General features: G+C 41.3%; 1 protein-coding gene across 2 annotated transcripts in view; it reads left to right on the top strand.

Annotated features, from left to right (window-relative positions):
* The window catches only part of LOC310924293 (calcium-binding protein 8-like), a gene marked incomplete at both ends in the record, with an annotated part of 90,653 nt that overhangs the window by 13,044 nt on the left and 56,764 nt on the right, over nt 1-20,845 (top strand). For both annotated transcript variants that reach the window (XM_083885987.1, XM_083885988.1), the window contains one exon: nt 15,843-15,986. In XM_083885987.1, coding sequence (XP_083742113.1) covers nt 15,843-15,986 — 144 coding nt within the window. The remainder of the gene's footprint in view (nt 1-15,842; nt 15,987-20,845) is intronic.

The raw sequence follows: 20,845 nt of genomic DNA, 5'->3' as shown, positions 1-20,845 counted from the left end.
ATGGCTTTGGATTGTTATCGCCAGCTAGGACGTAGTGTTTGGTTAAAGGTGACATAGAGTGGTCCTGTTGCACATAAATGTTAGTTATGGAGGTCTACTTACATATATGAACTTGTTTATATGCTCAAAAACCTACTAGTTGCTGTAAACGAGCCGATAGAAATCCTCTTTTCTGACGGTGTTTTTCTGCTGCGAGATTTCAGAGTGAACTCTCACCCCCAGAAGACAGAGTCTTGTGATTGGCCAGTACTATCCAGCACATCTGTTCTCAGAAGCGCAGCGCCCCCCTCTGGAACGGTGGATGCACTGCTCCTCATTATCAAAACATTGTTTTAACAGTGTTTAAAAATAGCTTCTTCACGACTCCCCGCCGCAGTCCCTTTATGACTTTAAACCGGAGTCAGACCCAGAGTCAGAAGACACTGTCGCTCGTGAAACATCTCCACAACGGACGTTATTCTTCTTCTGCGGTTCAATATACGCAACCGGATGTGCCCGGACTAGTGCCCAGAGCGGGACGATCGGTTGTTCAGGAGAACCACTGTTTACGTAACTATAACGGGATTTTCAGAGATCTCGTTGAGCCCCGAGATTACAATAAAACACAACGTTCTCAGCAGTGGCTGAACTGTTTGTTTAGAACCGTCAGGGCTTGTTAAACAAGGTAATGACGCAGATACACACTAAAAAAACAGCGTTAATAGGAACTTCCGGTCTAGTTCTGCTTGAAAAGACTTTGTGTCAGAAACAGCAGAATCTCTCTCGTCTATTCATTGACTGCTAGGCTGTGATGCATTCACTGACGCTCGTAAAAAATCCGCGTCACTTTCACTCTCGCTTTCCTCTCACAGCATTCAAGCACACAGACACTGCACAAGGGTGTAGGTTTGCGTATATGGACAGTGTAGAAGTGGGGATAGACCGATTATTCGACGGCCAATAAGAGATCAATTTATTTTATTTTTAAAAATTTCAGTAAACTTTATAAGAGATGCTGCTGACCCTGGGAAGTCCCTGCAATTTTTGTCTTTGTTGACAAAATAACATTTCAGTTAAATTGACATTTTGGAAAACTTAATTTACTGTAGAAAACTTTAGGGAGCTATTTGTATATATTTATTTATATATTTTATAAGTTTTGATTTAAATTTATGCTGAATGCTGCACTTTTTGTTAGAGTTTTAAGATACCAAAGCAAATCTGAAAAGCTGCTAATAAACATACACTTAAACGTTAACGTTAAGTGTTAGTTTGTATTATTCCGAATTTTGACGCCAATATTCTCACTTTCACTGCAAATTGATATCGGCTCCGAATATCTGTTATCAGCCTCCGTAACTACTTATAATCTGTATTAGTATCGGCCCTGAAAAAAACATATCGGTCTATCGCTAAATATAAGTCAATGAATGAAGAATGGCTGCGCAAACCTGTGTGTGTGTGTGTATAAGTATATACTGTAAGTGTATGTGTGTGTCTAAAGTTTTAACAGCAGCTCGATTCATCAGTGTAAGACACTGTAGTGAGCCTTAAACCCATATGGAGCTTTATTTTTCAGGAATAATTTCTAGTTATTAACAGTTCTATTATTCATGTGAGGCACTCTGGAGGGTTAGACACTGATCCAAGTCGCCTCAGTCAGATTTATAGTCTGTAAAAGAAAAAAAAAGAACATTAATCCAATGCTACATAGCCACCAGCGTTCTCCTGATCTGAGCCAACAAAGCACACTGTGATGCGTCGCTCTTCTCTGTCTGACTACACATCTACGGCGGCAGCTATTTAATATTTTTTTATTGAATATTATTTTTTAATAAGATTATTCGAGGAATGATCAGTAGAATACTCGTTTGCAAAAAGATTCAATAGCTAGCTGCAGCCCTAGAAAGCTTACATTAGCGTGTGCCGGAAGCGTTAGCAACTGGATGCTAGGAGGATGTTGTGGTACGCCAGTTGTCGTTTGCAGTGGTTACACTGCACCTTGTTAGCTTCTTGTTTAAAGCCCAATTTATACTCCTGAGTCTCTGCGTCGTCTCCGACTGCACGGAATATTTTTTAAGTGTCCGTCACTCCGTCAAGGGACAACGGAGACATCTAGAGCTGCGATTGGTCCTCAGGACAGGCCGAGATAAGCTGCTCTGTGCCGGCTCACAGTGAGCACCGAGCGTCCACAGAGGCGGAGCTGATCCCCGCCGATAACGCCGCTGCCAAACTATAAATACGTCATATCTTAACACACACAGCACATGTTTAGACTCTAAATGGCCAATTTCTCGCCTCAAATTATCTTAAAACTGCGTTCCGTGACACAGAAAAGTGAGAAACGGCCACTGTTTCAACAACAACAGTCTTTCTCTCTCTTTCTCTCTCGGACGCCATTGCTCACTGTAGCCAGAAGCACAACAACCTTGCGCAGCGACCCCTACTGTTCAGGTGGGAAATTGCAGCGCGTATCCGTCACCACGGCGCAGAAGTATGAAGGCTCGAGGCGTCTCCGTTGTGACGCAGTCGGATAACGCATACGCAGTCGGAGAAGTATAATGTGGCCTTAAGCGTAAAATAGTCCCACACTTTGGGCATTTTCTGCCATTTACGGGCTGTTTTCACTCTCACGTCACCGCGCCAGGTGAAATCCGGATGTGCGTCTGCTAAACCGGAATCAAACGAATACTTTTTGCCTCGAGGAATTTTTGTAATGGAGTTACTCGCATCACTCGAGTAACGGTTGCAGCCCTATCCACATCACAATCTGCTGCTGCTGCTTATATAAACCCTTTGTTTGTGCGTCTGTCAGAGAGTAATCACCGGGGCCTGTACAACACAAACCTGATCAATAACCGTCTGCAGGAGTCAGCGGTGGCAGCCTCACAGGGCAGCAAACATACCTGATTCTCCCCCGGCCTCTGGAATATTAATCCATGGATGCATCATTAAGCTGCCGCCTGGGAAAGTGGCTGCGTGGTGCACGGTAATGACCAGGCGCTCCATCAGGGGAGCGCTTTAATATGCATGGAGTTATTGGCGGCGGATGAATTTCTCACTCCTGCTTCATGAGCTCATATTGTTTGGTGAATAACAAATGGCTGCTGCGAAACAAACTATATGGAGCTCCGGCAGCTGACGCCACGCTACCCCCATCATGAAACAGTCGGGGAGAAAAAACAAACCAATATTAGTTGGAATCTGTTTAAAATATTGATTTGTTTATACCAGGAAATGGGATAATAAAAGGGAAGATGGTGGAATCGCCGTCGTGTACAGAAAACATGCTTAAAGTGGAGCGATGGGAACTGACAGGTTACAGATTCAGTGATCGCTTCATGTTCAGTACAGAATCCAGTGCTGAACAACTTTACATCATGGTTGTTGTGATGTGTAAGCATTCTGTGGTTGAGTAAAAGATGAGGGAAACTTTATCAGAGAGATGAAGATGTCGGAATAATGTCCACTCAGGCTGATTCCATGCTCGTGAAGAGCGCCGGGGGGGGATTATAAAGGTCAGAATATACTCGGCCTGTCGAGTTAGGTCTGTTTCTCGGTGCATTTAAAGTGCAGAGTGAACTCTGAGGGTTTGAAAATCAGCACTGACGCTGCTCATTTTGGTCTAAACAAACAAAACCATGGAGCTCTGAAGGCTACAGACCTTTTCCGCAGCCTCAACAGACTAAACAACCGTTCACTCCCAAGTTCACACCTTAAAGAAGAGCCTGCAAACTCTTACGTCGAGGTCAGACTTGGGATTACAGAGCCATACGTTTGTGCTGTGACCAACATGCATGACATCAAGAGGAAGAGGGCCTGGACTATGGGGACGGCGTTAGACGATACATGGAAAGACGAGGACAGGTTGGCTCCATCGAAGAGAACTTTAGGTAACTTTGTTCTTGCTCCTTTGCTTTGGCGGCTTAAATACCTGAATTTTTCCACCTCTTGAATGATGAAAGGTGAAACATCTTCAAAGCTAACTCAAGCAAACTCCAGTTCCCTGCAGCTAACCATGGCCTGGATGAACGAGAACCTTCACAGGAACATGAAAAACTGTTGTGTCCAGGAGGTCTTGAAGCCTTATCCTGACACCCTGCATTTGTTGAATTGAGCTCTTAATCATGCTGAAAACGTGAAGTCGTGAAGTCTGACCTCAGAATAAGTCTGTGGTAAAACTATCTTTCTTCTTGTTGTGAGGCTACAGTGAGTACACAGCAGCATCTTAGTCATTTTAACATTATTAACTCTGATCAGTCAATGCGTTCAGACATGATCATGTGAAAGTGTGGACGATCTCGTGTCTCTGTGTGAAAAACATCATGGAGAACATTGTTTTTTTGACTCGTTTTAGGAGCCAAAGATGTTTGCGTCCATGTTTTTTTTTACGACTTCTCAGCTGGAATGCGTCATGTAGCTTCAGTACATGAGCTAAATAACAGCCTTTCTTTCTCTGAGGTACAGGGTATTAGTAATCAGAGGTGGAAAGTAACGAAATACATTTACTCAAGTTACTGTATTGAACACTTTTTTTGTGTATTTTGTATTTTTTTAAGTACAATTTAAAATCAGGATTTTGTATTTTACTTGAGTACATATTGACTCTAGCAATACGTACGTAAAACGGATAGGATTTATAAAGTAACTTAGTTACTTTATAAATCCTATCCGTTACTGAGTAAAAATACAAATTCAGCACAATGAAGACCTACAAGGGGAAAATATACACCAGAACCAGACGAATGATGATGTGATTAACACCAGCGTAATATCCTGTGTCGCGCCGGCTGCGTGAGCTCCAAAATACTTTTGGATTTCTGACCCTTTGTCATATTTCTACTACGCTCACACCTCACGCAAAGTAACTAAGTAACTTTTACTTAAAGGGACACTGTGTAGTATTTATGGGTTTATATAACCCAAAATCCTCTTTTTTATACATATTATGTGCTCCTGCATTGTCTAGTCGCTGTATAATAGTCTTTGTTTCATTTCCGTAGTGTTTCAAAAAGTCATGTAAAATAACATGGTCGCGGGCCGTGGTTGCATAGCCACTGTTAGCAGAGAGACGCCATGTTTCTACAGGAGCCTGTAAGGACAAACGCGAGAGAACAAATCAAGCGTCTCTTTACTTGTAGCTGAAGTCCCGCCTCCTCTCTCTCCGATTCGTCTGCTACGGCCGCGGTAGCTCCGCCCTCTCCCTCGCCTCACGAACCTCATCTGCTGACACGGAGAAAGACGACGAGGACGACATTTGACCGGCTGAGGACACCGTAGCGCTCAGGGAAGGGAGGGGGTGAGCAGAGGAGCAGTTCTTTGTTGTAAATTTCAGCCTCTCCTCTAGATGGCACTATAAACTACTTACTTCCCCTTTAAAGTACATTTCAAATGAACTACTTTTTTACTTCTACTTGAGTAATATTTCATCAAAGTATTGTTACTTTTTTACTTGAGTACAATATTTTAGTACTTTTTCCACCTCTGGTAGTAATAGTATAGTACTGCGACACTGTTGGAAGATTTGCATCTAATTATGACCCTAGTGCAAGAAACAGTTCATCTGAAACAGCTGATGTGAACATGTACAGTCGAGAGGCAGCAATAACCCCCGTCGAAGCTTTTATTTTCCAAACACAAACATTACCAACACCTTTTGTCTCCTCCCTCGCTGCAGCCTCAGTCGCACGAGCGCCACATTCTGCACATTCAACACTTTCTTGCTGAACATATACTGTAATAATAATAATAATGATAATAATAATAAAGAGAGCAATTTACTGCGTTTGTCCAGGACCACAACAGACGCTGGCAGCGGCATCAATCTGCTGTTTTTGTTGATGTCTTTATCTCCTGGGAGAAGCTGCTGTTTGCTTGTTTTACTGTGAAGAGATGAGGACGAGGTAGATGGCTGCATTTATGGCATTTATTGGCTGTGGTTCATTTTTATTCAACGTCACGTTACAGAGAAATCTGAAGATTGTGTTCTGTTCGATCTATAAACCATGATGTCATCTGGATGAGGCAGTGCACTGATTTTCTGAGAAGCAAATGAACGTTACGGCTGGAACCTGCTTCTGAGAATTATGCATTTGTTGTTATTTAATTGCAAAGCAGGCCGCCCGTGGAGGCTGTGATGGATCAGCGCGTCCTCGATGCATTTCTTAGAATAACAAAAAAAACAAGTGACGAGACGTGAGCTGTAGGTGGATTTAGTTTCAGAGCAGGAGTCCAGACAGTTGTTTGTGAAAATGTGAAAATAACAGCAGACAAAAAGTTTACAAAATATAAAACCAATACATGAGAACTTTGCCTCTGTGCTTGTGTATTTGCTGTATAGTTTATGGCATCATTACAGCAACTGTAACTGACTTTACCAATTTGTGCAGGGAGTAATAAAATCAATACAGCAGCCTTGTAGTTGCCTCCAGCAAGGAAGTAAATGTTCTGACCGTGTTTGCCTCGTCCAGCCAGGTCTCTCTGTCCGACTTTAAAGCAGCGTGACTTTAAAGACTGAAGGAGAGACGTTGATTACAGGTTATCCGCGGGGTCTTAAAAAGTTAATCTAAAATATTAATTTAAGGCCTTAAAATGTCTTAAATTCTCCTTAAATCTCATAAAAGGTCTTAAAGGGGAAATAAGTAGTTTATAGTGCCATCTAGAGGAGAGGCTGAAATTTACAATAAAGACCTGCTGCTCTGCTCACCCCCTCCCTTCCCTGAGCACTACGGTATCCGCAGCTGGTCAAATGTCGTCCTCGTCGTCTTTCTCCGTGTCAGCAGATGAGGTTCGTGAGGCGAGGGAGAGGGCGGAGCTACCGCGGCCGTGGTAGAGAGTGGAGGCGGGACTTCTGCTACAAGTAAAGAGACGCTTGATTTGTTCTCTCGCGTTTGTCCTTACAGGCTCCGGTAGAAACATGGCGTCTCTCTGCTAACAGTGGCTATGCAACCGCGACGATGTTATTTTACATGACTTTTTGAAACACTACGAAAATGAAACAAAAACTATTATACAGCGACTAGACAATGCAGGAGCACATAATATGTATAAAAAAGTGGATTTTGGGTTATATTAACCCATAAATACTACATATTGTACCTTTAAATACAATTTGGAAAGGTCTTTAAAAAAATCTATCAACGTTACTTTTATTTAAAACGTGCATAAACTTCAGTCTCGCTTTGAAATGTTTCTATTTTTGAGGATGCGATAACAACAATAACTACAACACGGAACTAAAGACGACCACCTGTGCTGCCCGGTGAGAAATTATCGAGCACAACTAGCTAGTGTGATGTGCGTGCGCCGCGGTGTGTTACAGCTTAGCATAGCAGCAGAGAAAACTTCATGAAAGCCCACAGCTAAGCCGAATTGCATGCATAAGATGGGTTAGTGCAAGTTCAACGATTTGTGGCTCCAATTTTGCTTCATGTCTTTTGTACTTTTTTGCCACCATTTTACCCCAAATGGGTCTTAAATTGTATTCATTATGGTCTTAAAAAAGTCTTAAAAAGTCTTAAATTTGACTTGTTGAAACCTGCAGAGACCCTGGAGTAAGTTTTCCAGAGGTGGAGGTTATGATCCAAGGTAGACATGATCAGATTTTGGTGGTGGTGGTGGTTTGGGAAAGTGGTTCCCACTCTCATTGATCTTTAGAGAGGTTTTCATCATTGTGTGAACATGAAAACAGCAGCTTTTCAAAGAACCAGAATCTCCACTCGTCTCTGAGATGAAGACGAGGCTGTAAGTCTTTTGTGTGTCTTCTATTCCCTCATGTTCCCTCTCAGTCATGTATAGATATAGAAACTCTCTGCACAGATGCCGTGTCCTTGCGTCGTGACACGAGTGCCTCCTTCGCGCCCTCTAAGAGCAATTTGTAAATGTCTTGCCGCTTCATTGTTAATTCAGGAGCGGACACTTCTCGTCTTGTTCATTCATGAAAATATGCAAATCGGGAAGGTACAGTGTGCTACAGGCGAGGAATAAGAAATAGAGCAGCAGTAGCTGCATGAGCGCTGTCACAGACTCAGTGCAAGGACAAAGTCCAGTGTGTGAATCACTGGAGTTCTGCGTCTTCTCACCTCTGGTCTCTGCGTTACAAGCAAAACGTACCACAGCTGTTTCCTGAAAGCTCATTTAAGGATTTAGTGAAAATTATTTGCATTTAAAAAAATATTTTGGTTTCTTTCACTTTGCACTTTTATGCAAATCAAATGTTAAGTACATTGTTAGGGACTCTGTGTCTGCACGATTCACCATAAGCCACAATTTCACATGAGGTTGAACTCTCGTTGTGAACTTTAAATACGTCCACACAAAGTTTCGGTGGTGATTTTTTTCTGTGTCTCAGAATATAATTCTAGATTAATTATCGTCTTGATCTGCTCACATCTAATTCTACGGCCTGAAATATCACACAGTAATCATTTTAAACATGTTTTCTGAATGAAAATGAGAATAAGGATGTAAAAATTTCCCCTCATATCTTGAATCCTAACGCAATCAAAAATTAATGAGATATTTATTCATTAAACTAGCACACAGTGCAATTTCCTGGATGACATTATGTTATTACTTCAAATAGTCTGATGTCTAGGCAGATAAAGGTTGACAAACCTACAGAGCCTTCATCCAAATAGAGTTAAAAATGATGAGATTAGACCCAACAACCAACTTTTATCCCCCCAGCAGTCTTCCAATCCAATCCAACTTTATTTATAAAGCACGTTAAAAACAACAACAACAGTTGTACATCTGAGATAAATAAATAAATAAAACGAATAAAACATACAAACGTGTAACCTAATAGAAGAAACAATAAAACACACAGTAAAACAATAAAATACTGTAGAAAATATAAAAACAACACAAATAAACAGGTCATACAATAAACCTATAAAAAAGATAAAGACCAAAATCTCGTACCGGGTCAAAAGCGTAACAAAGAGTAAAAATGGGTTTTAAGATGCGTTTTAAAATCTTGCGTACTACAGCTTTAATGTGTTTATTTAATGTGTCTTTTTTCAGTGCTGCTGCATAAACTGTAGGTTATGTAGTCGTGGTCACTGGAACACGTTTGCCTCTCACAGTCTCTCTCCATTTCAGCCATGCTGAGCTGGATCTGTATCGACAGAAAAAGTCACAATTTACATCAGGAACTTTAACAAACGCTGAATAGAGAGAGAACACACAGTCTGGTTTATGAAGCTAACCGCATTTAGCCTTAGCTGGCGTTACACGAACAATGACAAACTAAGCATGCTTTTTTTAAAAGAATAGTTACAGTTAGTTCCACTGCAGTCTCCCCACGGACAGCTGGTCCGTCTCCCCATTTCAGTTCAGTCTTCTGCTCAGTCCAGAATTGTACCGACCGAGGTTCACAAAACAGTCTGATGCTAAGTGGTGCGAAACACACAAACGCACATTTGTTGACTTTATCCGGCACATTTTTCTTATACATAAAATATATCCACTGGACACACAAATCCTCTGAGGCTGGAAGTTTGTGTAAAACACTGTGCTCCGCTGTGCAGCCACTCTTCCTCCCTCGCCTGCAGTCTCGTATTTCACAGGGACAAGGAGGAGCTACGGTGGAGCTGTGAAGTACTCTGTGAAGTACTCTGTGAAGTACTCTGTGAAGTACTCTGTGAAGTACTCTGTGAAGTACTCTGCCTGGCGGGGTGCCAACATTCACGGTGAAATGTCCGCACTGTCGTCACTTGGTCAGGAGGTGTAAACATCGCGTGTTTTATCGCCTATACTTACACAAAGTGGAACCACTAAAACATGACTGAGTCTTGTTTTTTCACATTTTGGGGACTGGTATGGTCCACTGAGTCCCAAATATAAGTACTAAAAGATTGAAAAGTTGATTTTGCACAATAGGTGACCTTTAAAGGTTTTTGCGGCCACAGGAAAGAAATCTCTCCTCATCGCCGCTCGGGTTCTTCTTTCACTCAGCATGAGCTGAGCGAGACCAGACGCCAGGAAGCCTGCAGGGGGAGGGAGGGGAGGGAGGGGTTCTGCATCTGCTCAGCCCACCAGTGGTGAGCTTTACTGAAAGAACACTAGTGAAGGAACAGGATTAGGCAGCTCTTTTTCCTCTCTACTCCCTGGACTCACACTCAGCAGTTACTATAATGTGTGTGTGGATAATACAAACTTTTTTTTTCTCTTACCTGTGGCTGTTTTACAGCTGTGATGTTGGCACCTGTGGTGACGCTGCTGGTTGTGAAATCAAGGGAAGTGAAAGAATCCATCGTGGTGTGTGTGTGTGTGTGTGTGTGTGTGTGTGTGTGTGTGCAGCAGCCTGGAGGGAGCTGTCCAGGGTGCTGACACTGGTGCCGCTGCTGTCATTTCTCCCTTTGTTTCATGGTGATTGATCAAACTGGTGCCAGGAGACAAATATAGAACAAAATGTGTTGTCAGATCTGTCAAAGGCATCAAACCAAGAACATTTTATTTTGTTAACGTGCTGCGCTGTACATCCTCGACACCAAACAAACAAAACACATTTGTTGTTGATGAAACGTGAAGATATTCATCGACTTTTTATCCATCTTTTTCTGACTAGTTGTTTTTTTTTTAATCTTATTTCGAATTCTTATCTGCCATGATGACGCCTAGAGGAAGAACTAAGAAGAAGCTTTTTTTCAGGCTGCTTTCTCTGGGTTCATTTTCTGACATTTTAGCAGCTCTTAGCGGGATAGACTATCAGATTAATCAATACTGAAAATTATTAATCCATAAAAAACTTCACTTTACTTCACACTGAATAAGAGACAGGATTCACCAGTGTTTATTTATTATTTAAAATACAAAATGGAGAATGTAATGTATGAAAGACGTCTCGCTTCAGCTAATTGTTTACAGTCTTTGTCCCTGGCCAGGATTTTGTCATGAATAAAGTCACACAATAACAGAGGTAAATGATAAGTGAAGGTGTTTTCATGTGTGATATTATGGTCATTAATGTTTACATCTCTGCTGACGCTTTAGCCGACGTTTAACTTTCACTCTAAACACCTTCAGCTCTCGATGACATTTAGAGGATTTATCAGAATGTTGTTCTGCATTTTGGGATTTTACATTTCTGTTTATTTACAGTTACACCCTCTTGTCTTTGTCCTACTGTCGTCAGTCTTTTTCATTATCTGAGACGTCCGTTTAAGCACTTTTAAAAACACATTTCAAAAAATCACAACAAAAAAAAATCCTAGCTTACGAGCTCAGTTCCTTTCCTCTTGGCCACAGGCCAGTTTAGAGTTTAATGGTTTTCACCGTGAGCTGAAGTAAACTGTTCAGTTCCACTTCAGAACTTTATTCTGACCAGTATTTCTGTTCCTTTGGTAGAAAAGTAACATTTGGAGTTTTATTCGCACAATAAAAACTGAAAAAGCGTTTCTTCTTTTTGCTGGAAAGCGGCTCGGCTCAAAAACTCCTTGGCGCGCCGAGTTTTGATGGATTGGAGCATTTGTGCATGAAATGAAATGGACTGAGCCATTTGAATCCAAAGAACTCTCTCTGTGCACTTTTTCATCGTGTTCTCTGCCACAGTGAGGAAACAGACGGGTATTCAATAAAGACCTGAACCACTGAACAGGACAGCACTTCACTGTCTGCAGTCTGTAAAAATATCATCTCCAAAAGAAGACGTTGCTTTTATTACGAACGGTGAGGTTTGTGGACGCAGTAACTCACACGGTGACCTCTTATCGTCAGCTGTGGATGTTTAACGCAATCAAAACACATCATGATGACGATCATTTACGCTCCATTTCTGCATTTGCTGCTGTAAATTGTTTTCCAGCAGATGGTGAGCTGATCTGCTGCAGCGTGGACAGATAATGAGGTGATTGATGATGTGCTCGTCAACTTAATGACTGGTTTTGTTGGTTCAGAAAATCTGTGTCCGTGATTTAAACAAACAAAAACAAAGCAACGATACACTTCCACTCAGATTAAGACAGCAGGTTTTTGTCATGTAGTTGACGGAATTGAGACGCTTAAGGCCACATTATACTTCTCCGACTGCGTAACGCGTTATCCGTCTGCGTCACCACGGAGACCACTCGAGCCTTTATACTTCTGCGTCGTGGTGACGGATAGGCGCTGCAATTTCCCGCCGGATCAGCAAGGGTCGCTGCGCAAGGTTGTTGTGCTTTTGGCTACAGTGAGCAATGGTGTCCGAGAAAGAGAAAGACTGTTGTTGTTGAAACAGTGGTGATTGTCACTTTTCTGTGTCCCGGAACGCAGTTTTAAGATAATTTGAGGCGAGAAATTGGCCATTTAGAGTCTAAACGTGCTGTGTGTGTTAAGATATGATGTATTTATAGTTTGGCAGCGGCGTTATCGGTGGTGATCAGCTCCGCCTCCGGGGAACGCTCGGTGCTCACCGTGAGCCGGCACAGTTATCTCGGCCTGTCCTGAGGACCAATCGCAGCTCTTGCCGTCTCCGGTGTCCCTTGACGGAGTGACGGACACTTAAAAAATATTCTGTGCAGCCGGAGACGACGCAGAGGCTCTACAACAGGTTCTGCGTCGACGTAGAGCACTTTACGCAGGAGTATAAATTGGGCTTTAGGGCTCCTTTTGGTCGGCTTTAACCTTAGAACACCATTGCCGGGTGGTTTTCACCCAAGCAAATACATTTATGTGATTTTCATGAAACCCTCATGATGCTTTTCTTTCATTTTGTTAGACATGACACAGTTTAAAATAAAAGAACACTACTCAAATTTGGCATGTATTGTCATGTTTTAATATATTTTGATGACGAGTACTTTTTTATTGGGTGTATTTACTATCTCGGGTAAAAATCACCCGGCTTCAGTGATGGTGTTTTGAATTTGAGCGACAGTGTTCTAGTGTTAAATGGACCAGAGTTTGTTTCCTCTGACATTTTGCTCCGTATTAAAGTTCATTCCAACCCCAACACGAGCAAACTCTGCTCTGCCAGAAAAGTTTGGTCTCGGTTCACTTGTGAGTGACCCCTGGTGTGGACTAACCAAAGAGAGGAAGTGAGGATAACTCGCTGCCTCGCCTGCTGCTCATACTGGGAAGCTTCTTGTGAAAAACCAATTAGGTTTGAACACATAAATAGAAAGACTGCATAAATTTGGTGTTTTTTTGCGATAAACAAGGCAGCAGAAGGGGATGGATTTCTGTTTTCAGAATCGATAAGCCGGGTTTTCTTCTTCCTCATGCTTTTTTTCTTACTGGTCTGAGCTTGTTTTGGCCTACACTGCCCCTAACAAGCAGCTGCTGTAACTGCGTGACGTTGTCTTTGCCCACAACAGCAACAATTTTTACGTTCAGCTGCTCACTAGTACAGGAACTAAGTCGATAACTTCTTTCTCCCAAGGCTGGAGCTCATTCTGTCTCAGATCCCATCATTTAGCCTATACTAAAAAGGTTATCAGAGGTTATTGGCAGATGCTTTTATAGCTCGTCTCTTCATTTCTTTCCTCAGTCTAAGATTGATATATTTGTCCTTTGTTGTCCTGTTTGGAGGACACTGCATCATTTTAATGTCAGACGACAGTTTCTTGGCAAATATCAGAACTTGATGTTGCAAACGCAGCGTCCACAGCCTCAGGTAATCTAGTGCCGGACCGTGTGCTCATGCTTCTCGGCAGTGCAAGTCAGACATAGACGTTCCACCTTTATTTTGAAATCTCCAGACGTCTGTCAGTCTCTCCTCGCTCTCTGTCAGCATCACTTGTGAACTCTGTTTTCACTCTTTTCCTCCGTCGACTCGATCACAGCGAGTGGAAACAGCTGCTGACTCTGCTCTGTTTACGTCTGCGTCAGTTCAGGGGAAAAAAAGATGTTGTTTCAGCAGCTCGGCAGCGTGTAAACACCAGCACGGTTTAAAACAACAAACCCAGAGACGCTAATGTAATCTCTTATAATGTGCTGAGTTCAAGGGCTCGTTTGAAATGAAGGGAAATAAGACACTGAATTGCAGCTTCAAAGTGTTTTTAGATGAACATAAAAACACATTTACATTTACTTGAAACCTCATTTTCTCGGTTAGAGGGTTAAGTACGTGTCTCCTACTTATTAATAATTCAATGCTTATACAATACATAAATGTATGTATATATATATATATATATTCATGTATGTATGTATATATGTGTATATATGTACAAATATATATGTATGTATATATGTATACATGTGTGTATGTATGTGTGTATATATGTATGTGTGTATGTATGTGTGTATGTATGTATGTATGTATGTATACATGCATGTATGTATGTATGTATGTATGTATACATGTATGTATGTATTTATGTATGTATGTATACATGTATGTATACACGTATGTATGTGTGTATGTATGTATGTATACGTGTATGTATGTATGTATACATGTATGTATGTGTATGTATGTATGTATGTGTGTATGTATGTATGTATGTATGTGTGTATGTATGTATGTATACATGTATGTGTGTATGTATGTATGTATGTATACATGTATGTATGTATGTATACATGTATACATGTATGTATACATGTATGTATACATGTATACATGTATGTATACATGTATGTGTGTATGTATGTATGCATGTATACATGTATGTATGCATGTATACATGTATGTATACATGTATACATGTATGTATGCATGTATACATGTATGTATACATGTATACATGTATGTATGCATGTATACATGTATGTATGCATGTATACATGTATGTATGCATGTATACATGTATGTATGCATGTATACATGTATGTATGCATGTATACATGTATGTATGCATGTATACATGTATGTATGCATGTATACATGTATACATGTATGTATGTTTACATGTATGTATGTATACATGTATGTATATATGTATGTATACATGTATGTATACATGTGTATTTGTATGTATACATGTATGTATGTATGTATGTATATACATGTATGTATGTATACATGTATGTATACATGTGTATTTGTATGTATACATGTATGTATACATGTATATACATGTATGTATGTATGTATGTATGTATACATTCATGTATGTATACATGTATATATATACATGTATGTGTATATATATACATGTATGTATGTATGTATATATACATGTATACATACATGTTTGTATATATGTATGTATGTATACATGTATACATACATGTATGTATGTATGTATGTATGTATACATACATGTAAGTATGTATGTGTGTGTATATATCTATCTATGTATGTATATATGTATATACACAGTTAAGTCATAAAAAAGACATGCATTTTTCCCCTTTTAACTTAAATCAAACTCATTTTCTTCCATTTGTCTCCCCTTCTAAGACTTTCTAGATATTTAAAAATGTTATTTGGCTTCTCAAAATCACCATACTACCCCCCCCTGAAGTGTTACCTCCACTGCTCTGAGACCACAGTGAAATAATAAAGAACACCATTGAAGCCCTGACGTCAGAGGATGTGAAGCCGAGGTGGCGTCAGGTGGAGAAAACGAATCAGTGGTTGGAATTGATCTTGTTAACTGGAGTCAGTGGAGCAAGACCAATTTCATAACATGCATTCCAAAGCTGGGTCAGACACAAAAAGAGGAGAGAGGATGTAGAGGAGAGAGGGAGAGGATTTCTGCCAACTGACCTCATTAAATACAAAAAAAAATGTATTCAAAGTTATGCCAAAGAAGACAAATCACCAAAAATACAGAAGGTATTAGAGGAAATTGTAACCAGCTTGTTTGGCAGCGTAGTGCTTCGAGTGTATGTCTGTGCATCTTCTATGGGAGCGAGTGTGGGAACATTGTTTTATCAACACTGACTTTATTCTTTTCTTTATTTCTTTCCTTTTTTTTTTGTCTTGGCAGAGATCCGCGAGGCGTTCAAGGTGCTGGATCGCGACGGGAACGGCTTCATCTCCAAGCAGGAGCTGGGCATGGCCATGCGCTCTCTGGGTTACATGCCCAGTGAGGTGGAGCTGGCCATCATCATGCAGAGACTAGACATGGACGGTGAGTCATGACGGCGACACAATCGCACGCCAAAAGATGCGCTCGCCGTCCGCGGTCGCAAAGAGCTTCACACCTTGAGTCACAAAGTACGTCGTCGTGCATTAAAACGTGAGTGTGTGAGTGTGTGATTATTTCAAATCTCAGTCGTTTGACACGTGAACTCGTCTCAGGAGAGAAGAGCGAGCAGATGGATGTGAGATTTAAAGATGGAGACACGCGACACAACAATGTTCACAGTCGTTATTGAAGACGTTCTGAAAATAGTGTTTTTAGAGCATTAACCCTTCTGTTACCAGTCAACAGGATTTGTCATGTGTACTTGACTCATTACCGTAAACTCATAGACCGTTCGTGATATCTAGAAAATTCAATCTGTCGACGATGTGTCCAGGGTGTGACCCTCACCTTTTGCGTTATGTCCGCAACCCTCATGTGGACGATAGAGCGGTAGAAGATGGATGGCAAGAAGAGAAATAGAGCTTTGCACCCATATACTTGTCATTACGGTAGAATCTCAGGACTTCTGCGGAACGACTGCTGACGTGATGGTACGTTATTTCTACTGCCAGATATGGAAAGGGAAAGTTATCTTGGGAAAAGGAGCAGAAGAACTCACTCATTGTACATTTTTTGACAATTCTACATAAAATACATAATAAAAAACATCTACATAAACAGTCATTAAAGGATTAACTCCTCAGGAAAACATGCATTGGTGGTAGAAGCTCAATTTCCTATAGACTTCTATTCAAACAGAGTTCTCTCTGCAACCATTGAAGTCGCCCCCTGGTGGCTAACTGTCAGTGTTGGGCAAACTACTGGAAAAATGTAGCGAGCTAAGCTACCTGTTACTCTACATTAAATTAAACTTCACTACACCAAAGCTACCTCCCCAGTGCTACCGCACTACTTGGTCAATAAAAGAGCTAAGCTACTGAAAAGCTACTTGATTCAGAAAGCAGCAATTGCTACCGACACGCTACTGAGAAATGTAGTTGCCAGTGTTGGGCAAACTATTGGACAAACTACTGGAAGAATCTAGCGAGCTAAGCTACCAGTTGCTCTACATTAAATTAAGCTTCACTACACAAAAGCTACCCCTCCAGGGCTACCACACTACTTGGTCAATAAAAGAGCTAAGCTACTGAAAAGCTATTTGACTCAGAAAGCAGCGATGCTACTGAGAAATGTAGTTTCCAGTGTTCGGCAAACTACTGGAAAAATGCAGCGAGCTAAGCTACCATTTAGTTTACATTAATTAAGCTTCACTACACCAAAGTTACCCCCCCAGTGCTACCGCTCTACTTTGTCAATAAAAGAGCTAAGCTAATGAAAAGCTATTTGATTCAGAAAGCAGCGATGCTACTGAGAAATGTAGTTTCCAGTGTTCGGCAAACTACTGGTAAAATACAGCGAGCTAATCTACCAGTTACTCTACATTAAATTAAGCTTCACTACACCAAAGCTACCCCTCCAGGGCTACCACACTACTTGTTCAATAAAAGAGCTAAGCTACTGAAAAGCTATTTGATTCAGAAAGCAGCGATGCTACCACCACGCTACTGAGAAATGTAGTTTCCAATGTTGGGCAAACTACTGGAAAAATGTAGCGAGCTAAGCTACCATTTAGTTTACATTAATTAAGCTTCACTACACCAAAGCTACCCCCACTACTTGGTCAATAAAAGAGCTAAGCTACTGAAAAGCTATTTGATTCAGAAAGCAGCGATTGCTACCACCACGCTACTGAGAAATGTAGTCAAACTAGTAACAACGCTACTTGTAGCGACGTCACTGCCCAACACCGCTAACTGCTACTTCCACCTGACTTCCTGGGCTTCACGTTTTTCAAACCACGTCCATGTTGTATTATATACAGTTTAAGTTTGTCAGACAAACGACGGCTTCGCACGGAACATCCCATCGGGGTCGTACCTATGTATTAGCATTACCATCTCTTGCTCTATAGTTAGCCCCGACAGACACTGCTCCGCTAACCTCCGTTAGCTCCCTCCAGCAGCAGATGTCGGCTCCGCCCACCATCCTCATACGTCTAAGAGCACACGTACGCCTTCACCTCTGAGAGAACGTCTCCTGTCTGTCTCTACTTAAGTGTGATTGACATTTTCAAAGAGCGTCGCCTCGTTTTGGAGCGTTTTTTGGAAAATGCTAAATGTGCGATCTCCGTGCAAATATTCAAACTCTCCTTAATAAGTGCTTCTCCATCTCACGGTGGTGGAGAGAGGAGAGGAGAGAACAAACTATAATGTAAATGTTCAGAGGTGGATATTAAAGTTGAAGAAATTACCATCTTTATTCCTCTTATGACTCATGTGCTTCAGACTCTCAGGAGAGCGTCGCTGCTTTCATGCCTCAGGGTTTCTTTTCCTGTGCTGTCACAAGTGCTTTTGTCTGAGGAACTCTGTGAAGTGTGATGTTTTTTTATTTATTAACAGGCTTCTGGTCATTCTGTCGTCTTCTTCTTGTGTGTCTTTGTGAGAGATGTTTGAAAAAGCTTTTTCCCTGAAGCTACAGAACTCGTTGTTGTCATTAGCTTTGTTCATTTAGCATTATTGAATCTGTAGGTGATTTCCCTGGAAGGTTCGTCTGTTTCTCTGCGTTTGTTAAAGATTCAAACGCAGACGAGTTTATGTTTCCAGGACTCAGCAGTCGGAAGATGCAGGTATTTATCTTCAGAGCTGGTTCCTGAGGAATCTGTTGACTCCACTGGTGGAGTTTAGTGGTTCGTTTAAAGGTGAAGTAAGTAGTTCATAGTGCCATCTAGAGGAGAGGCTGAAATTTACAACAAAGAACTGCTCCTCTGCTCACCCCCTCCCTTCCCTGAGCGCTACGGTGTCCTCAGCCGGTCAAATGTCGTCCTCGTCGTCTTTCTCCGTGTCAGCAGATGAGGTTCGTGAAGCGAGGGAGAGGGCGGAGCTACCGCGGCCGTAGCAGACGAATCGGAGAGAGTGGAGGCGGGACTTCAGCTACAAGTAAAGAGACGCTTGATTTGTTCTCTCGCGTTTGTCCTTACAGGCTCCTGTAGAAACATGGCGTCTCTCTGCTAACAGTGGCTATGCAACCACGGCCCGCGACCATGTTATTTTACATGACTTTTTGAAACACTACGAAAATGAAACAAAAACTATTATACATCGACTAGACAATGCAGGAGCACATAATATGTATAAAAAAGTGGATTTTGGGTTATATAAACCCATAAATACTACATATTGTCCCTTTAAGAGTTAAAATTTGAATTGTATAACTGGCAGGATTATTATACTTAAAGGTGCATTATGTAATAAATCTTAAGCAACTGGCCATAAAATCCTCCTAATATGTCACAGAGACTCAGGAATAATGTTCATATAACAAACTGAACTCACCAACAACAACAGTACAGACAAAATATTTGCATTAAAAAGGCGTTTTACGGCGTCAGCGTTAAAGCACGATGCCCCTGACGTCATGTTTACGTGACTCCGGATTGTTAAAATTAGTCTCTAAAGTGACGCTAAACTTTAAAAACAGATGCACACATACGCAGTACACAGGTACGCTAGTTATTTGTAGCGCTGCTATTTTCGTTTAATAAACGCACCGCTCCAGTTCCACTGTAGGTGCGCTAGCAGTGCTAATGCAGCTAACGGAGCTAACTGGTAAACGGTGCCTGGACTCCGGTGTCGCGGCACGTACGGTACATGACGTCATGCACGTCTTTTTCCGTTCTGTCAAAACACGCAATGCATTCTGGGTAGCCCTTGCTCCCATGGGTGGTCTGGGAAAATCTCAATATCGAGGGCGATACAGCCCTTAAACTTGAGATTGAGGGTTAAGCAAGGAATTGGAATTCACCCTTGGACTCATGTCTAATAGATCTAATCAATCAACATTTACCAGAGTTTAATCCACAAAAATCTGATCCAGACACTGAAATAAGAGAGAAATAAGTGAACTGAAAACAAAAAAGGAAGTTAGGCCAATAAGAAAACTTCAGCAAATCTACAATCAAATACAAACACAGGGATTTATGTCAAACCACAAAGATAATCCAGTAATGTTTAATAACTGAGCAACAGCACAATTAACTGCACAATTAAAGTTTAACTAACAGTAATTATTTTTATTCGAATGAACAATAAATCGGGTCATGAATCAGTTTAATGAGAGAAAAAGAGATGAATGAAGCAGGAATTTACAACCTGTTTCACAACAAACATGAAATAAACGTCTCTTTATTAGACTCAGAAATCTGGTGATTGATGGATCATCTTCTCGTATCATCGCGTATCGTAGAGACACAGCGTTGGCAGATGATAGTGATTACATGTTGGCCGAGTAAAGATCAGACACTCGTTCACAGACATCGATTCCTCTGAGCGCGTCGGTGGAGGAGTTACTGATGAGTGATCTGCAGCTCGTCTCGGCCGTCGCGTCGATGGGTGTGTGATTGTTAGTGATGGTTGTTCCTGATAGAGAGAGGTGTGACTTATCACAGTCGTCTTTATTCTGCTCTTATGACTCTGTTGCCACAGCGAGCAGCATTTTCATTGTTATTCTCCCGTTGTCTTTAAATATTAAATGAGTTTTTTTCATGATGTCACAGACTCAGACGGAGGTTTATTGTCGTCATGCGTCTGGGAACATGAACATGAACAGGAGCTCGTTTGTTCTATATAATGATGTATTTATTGGTGTCGTTGCAGGGACAATGTGGAGCTTTATAGCTGCACCGGAGTCTGTGATGAGCTATAAACATCTCTGTGTAACGAGTGTTTGATGATTAAACAACCTGTTCTTCTTCTTCTTCTACACCAAAAAATATCAGTAAATACCTTTTTATATCCGCGAGAAAC

This window comes from Microchirus variegatus (assembly GCF_963457635.1).
Source record: "Microchirus variegatus genome assembly, chromosome: 3".
NCBI classification, from domain to species: Eukaryota; Metazoa; Chordata; class Actinopteri; order Pleuronectiformes; family Soleidae; genus Microchirus; species Microchirus variegatus.
The sequence above is the reverse complement of the archived record's forward strand: the minus strand, read 5'-3'. Positions and strand labels throughout refer to the sequence as shown.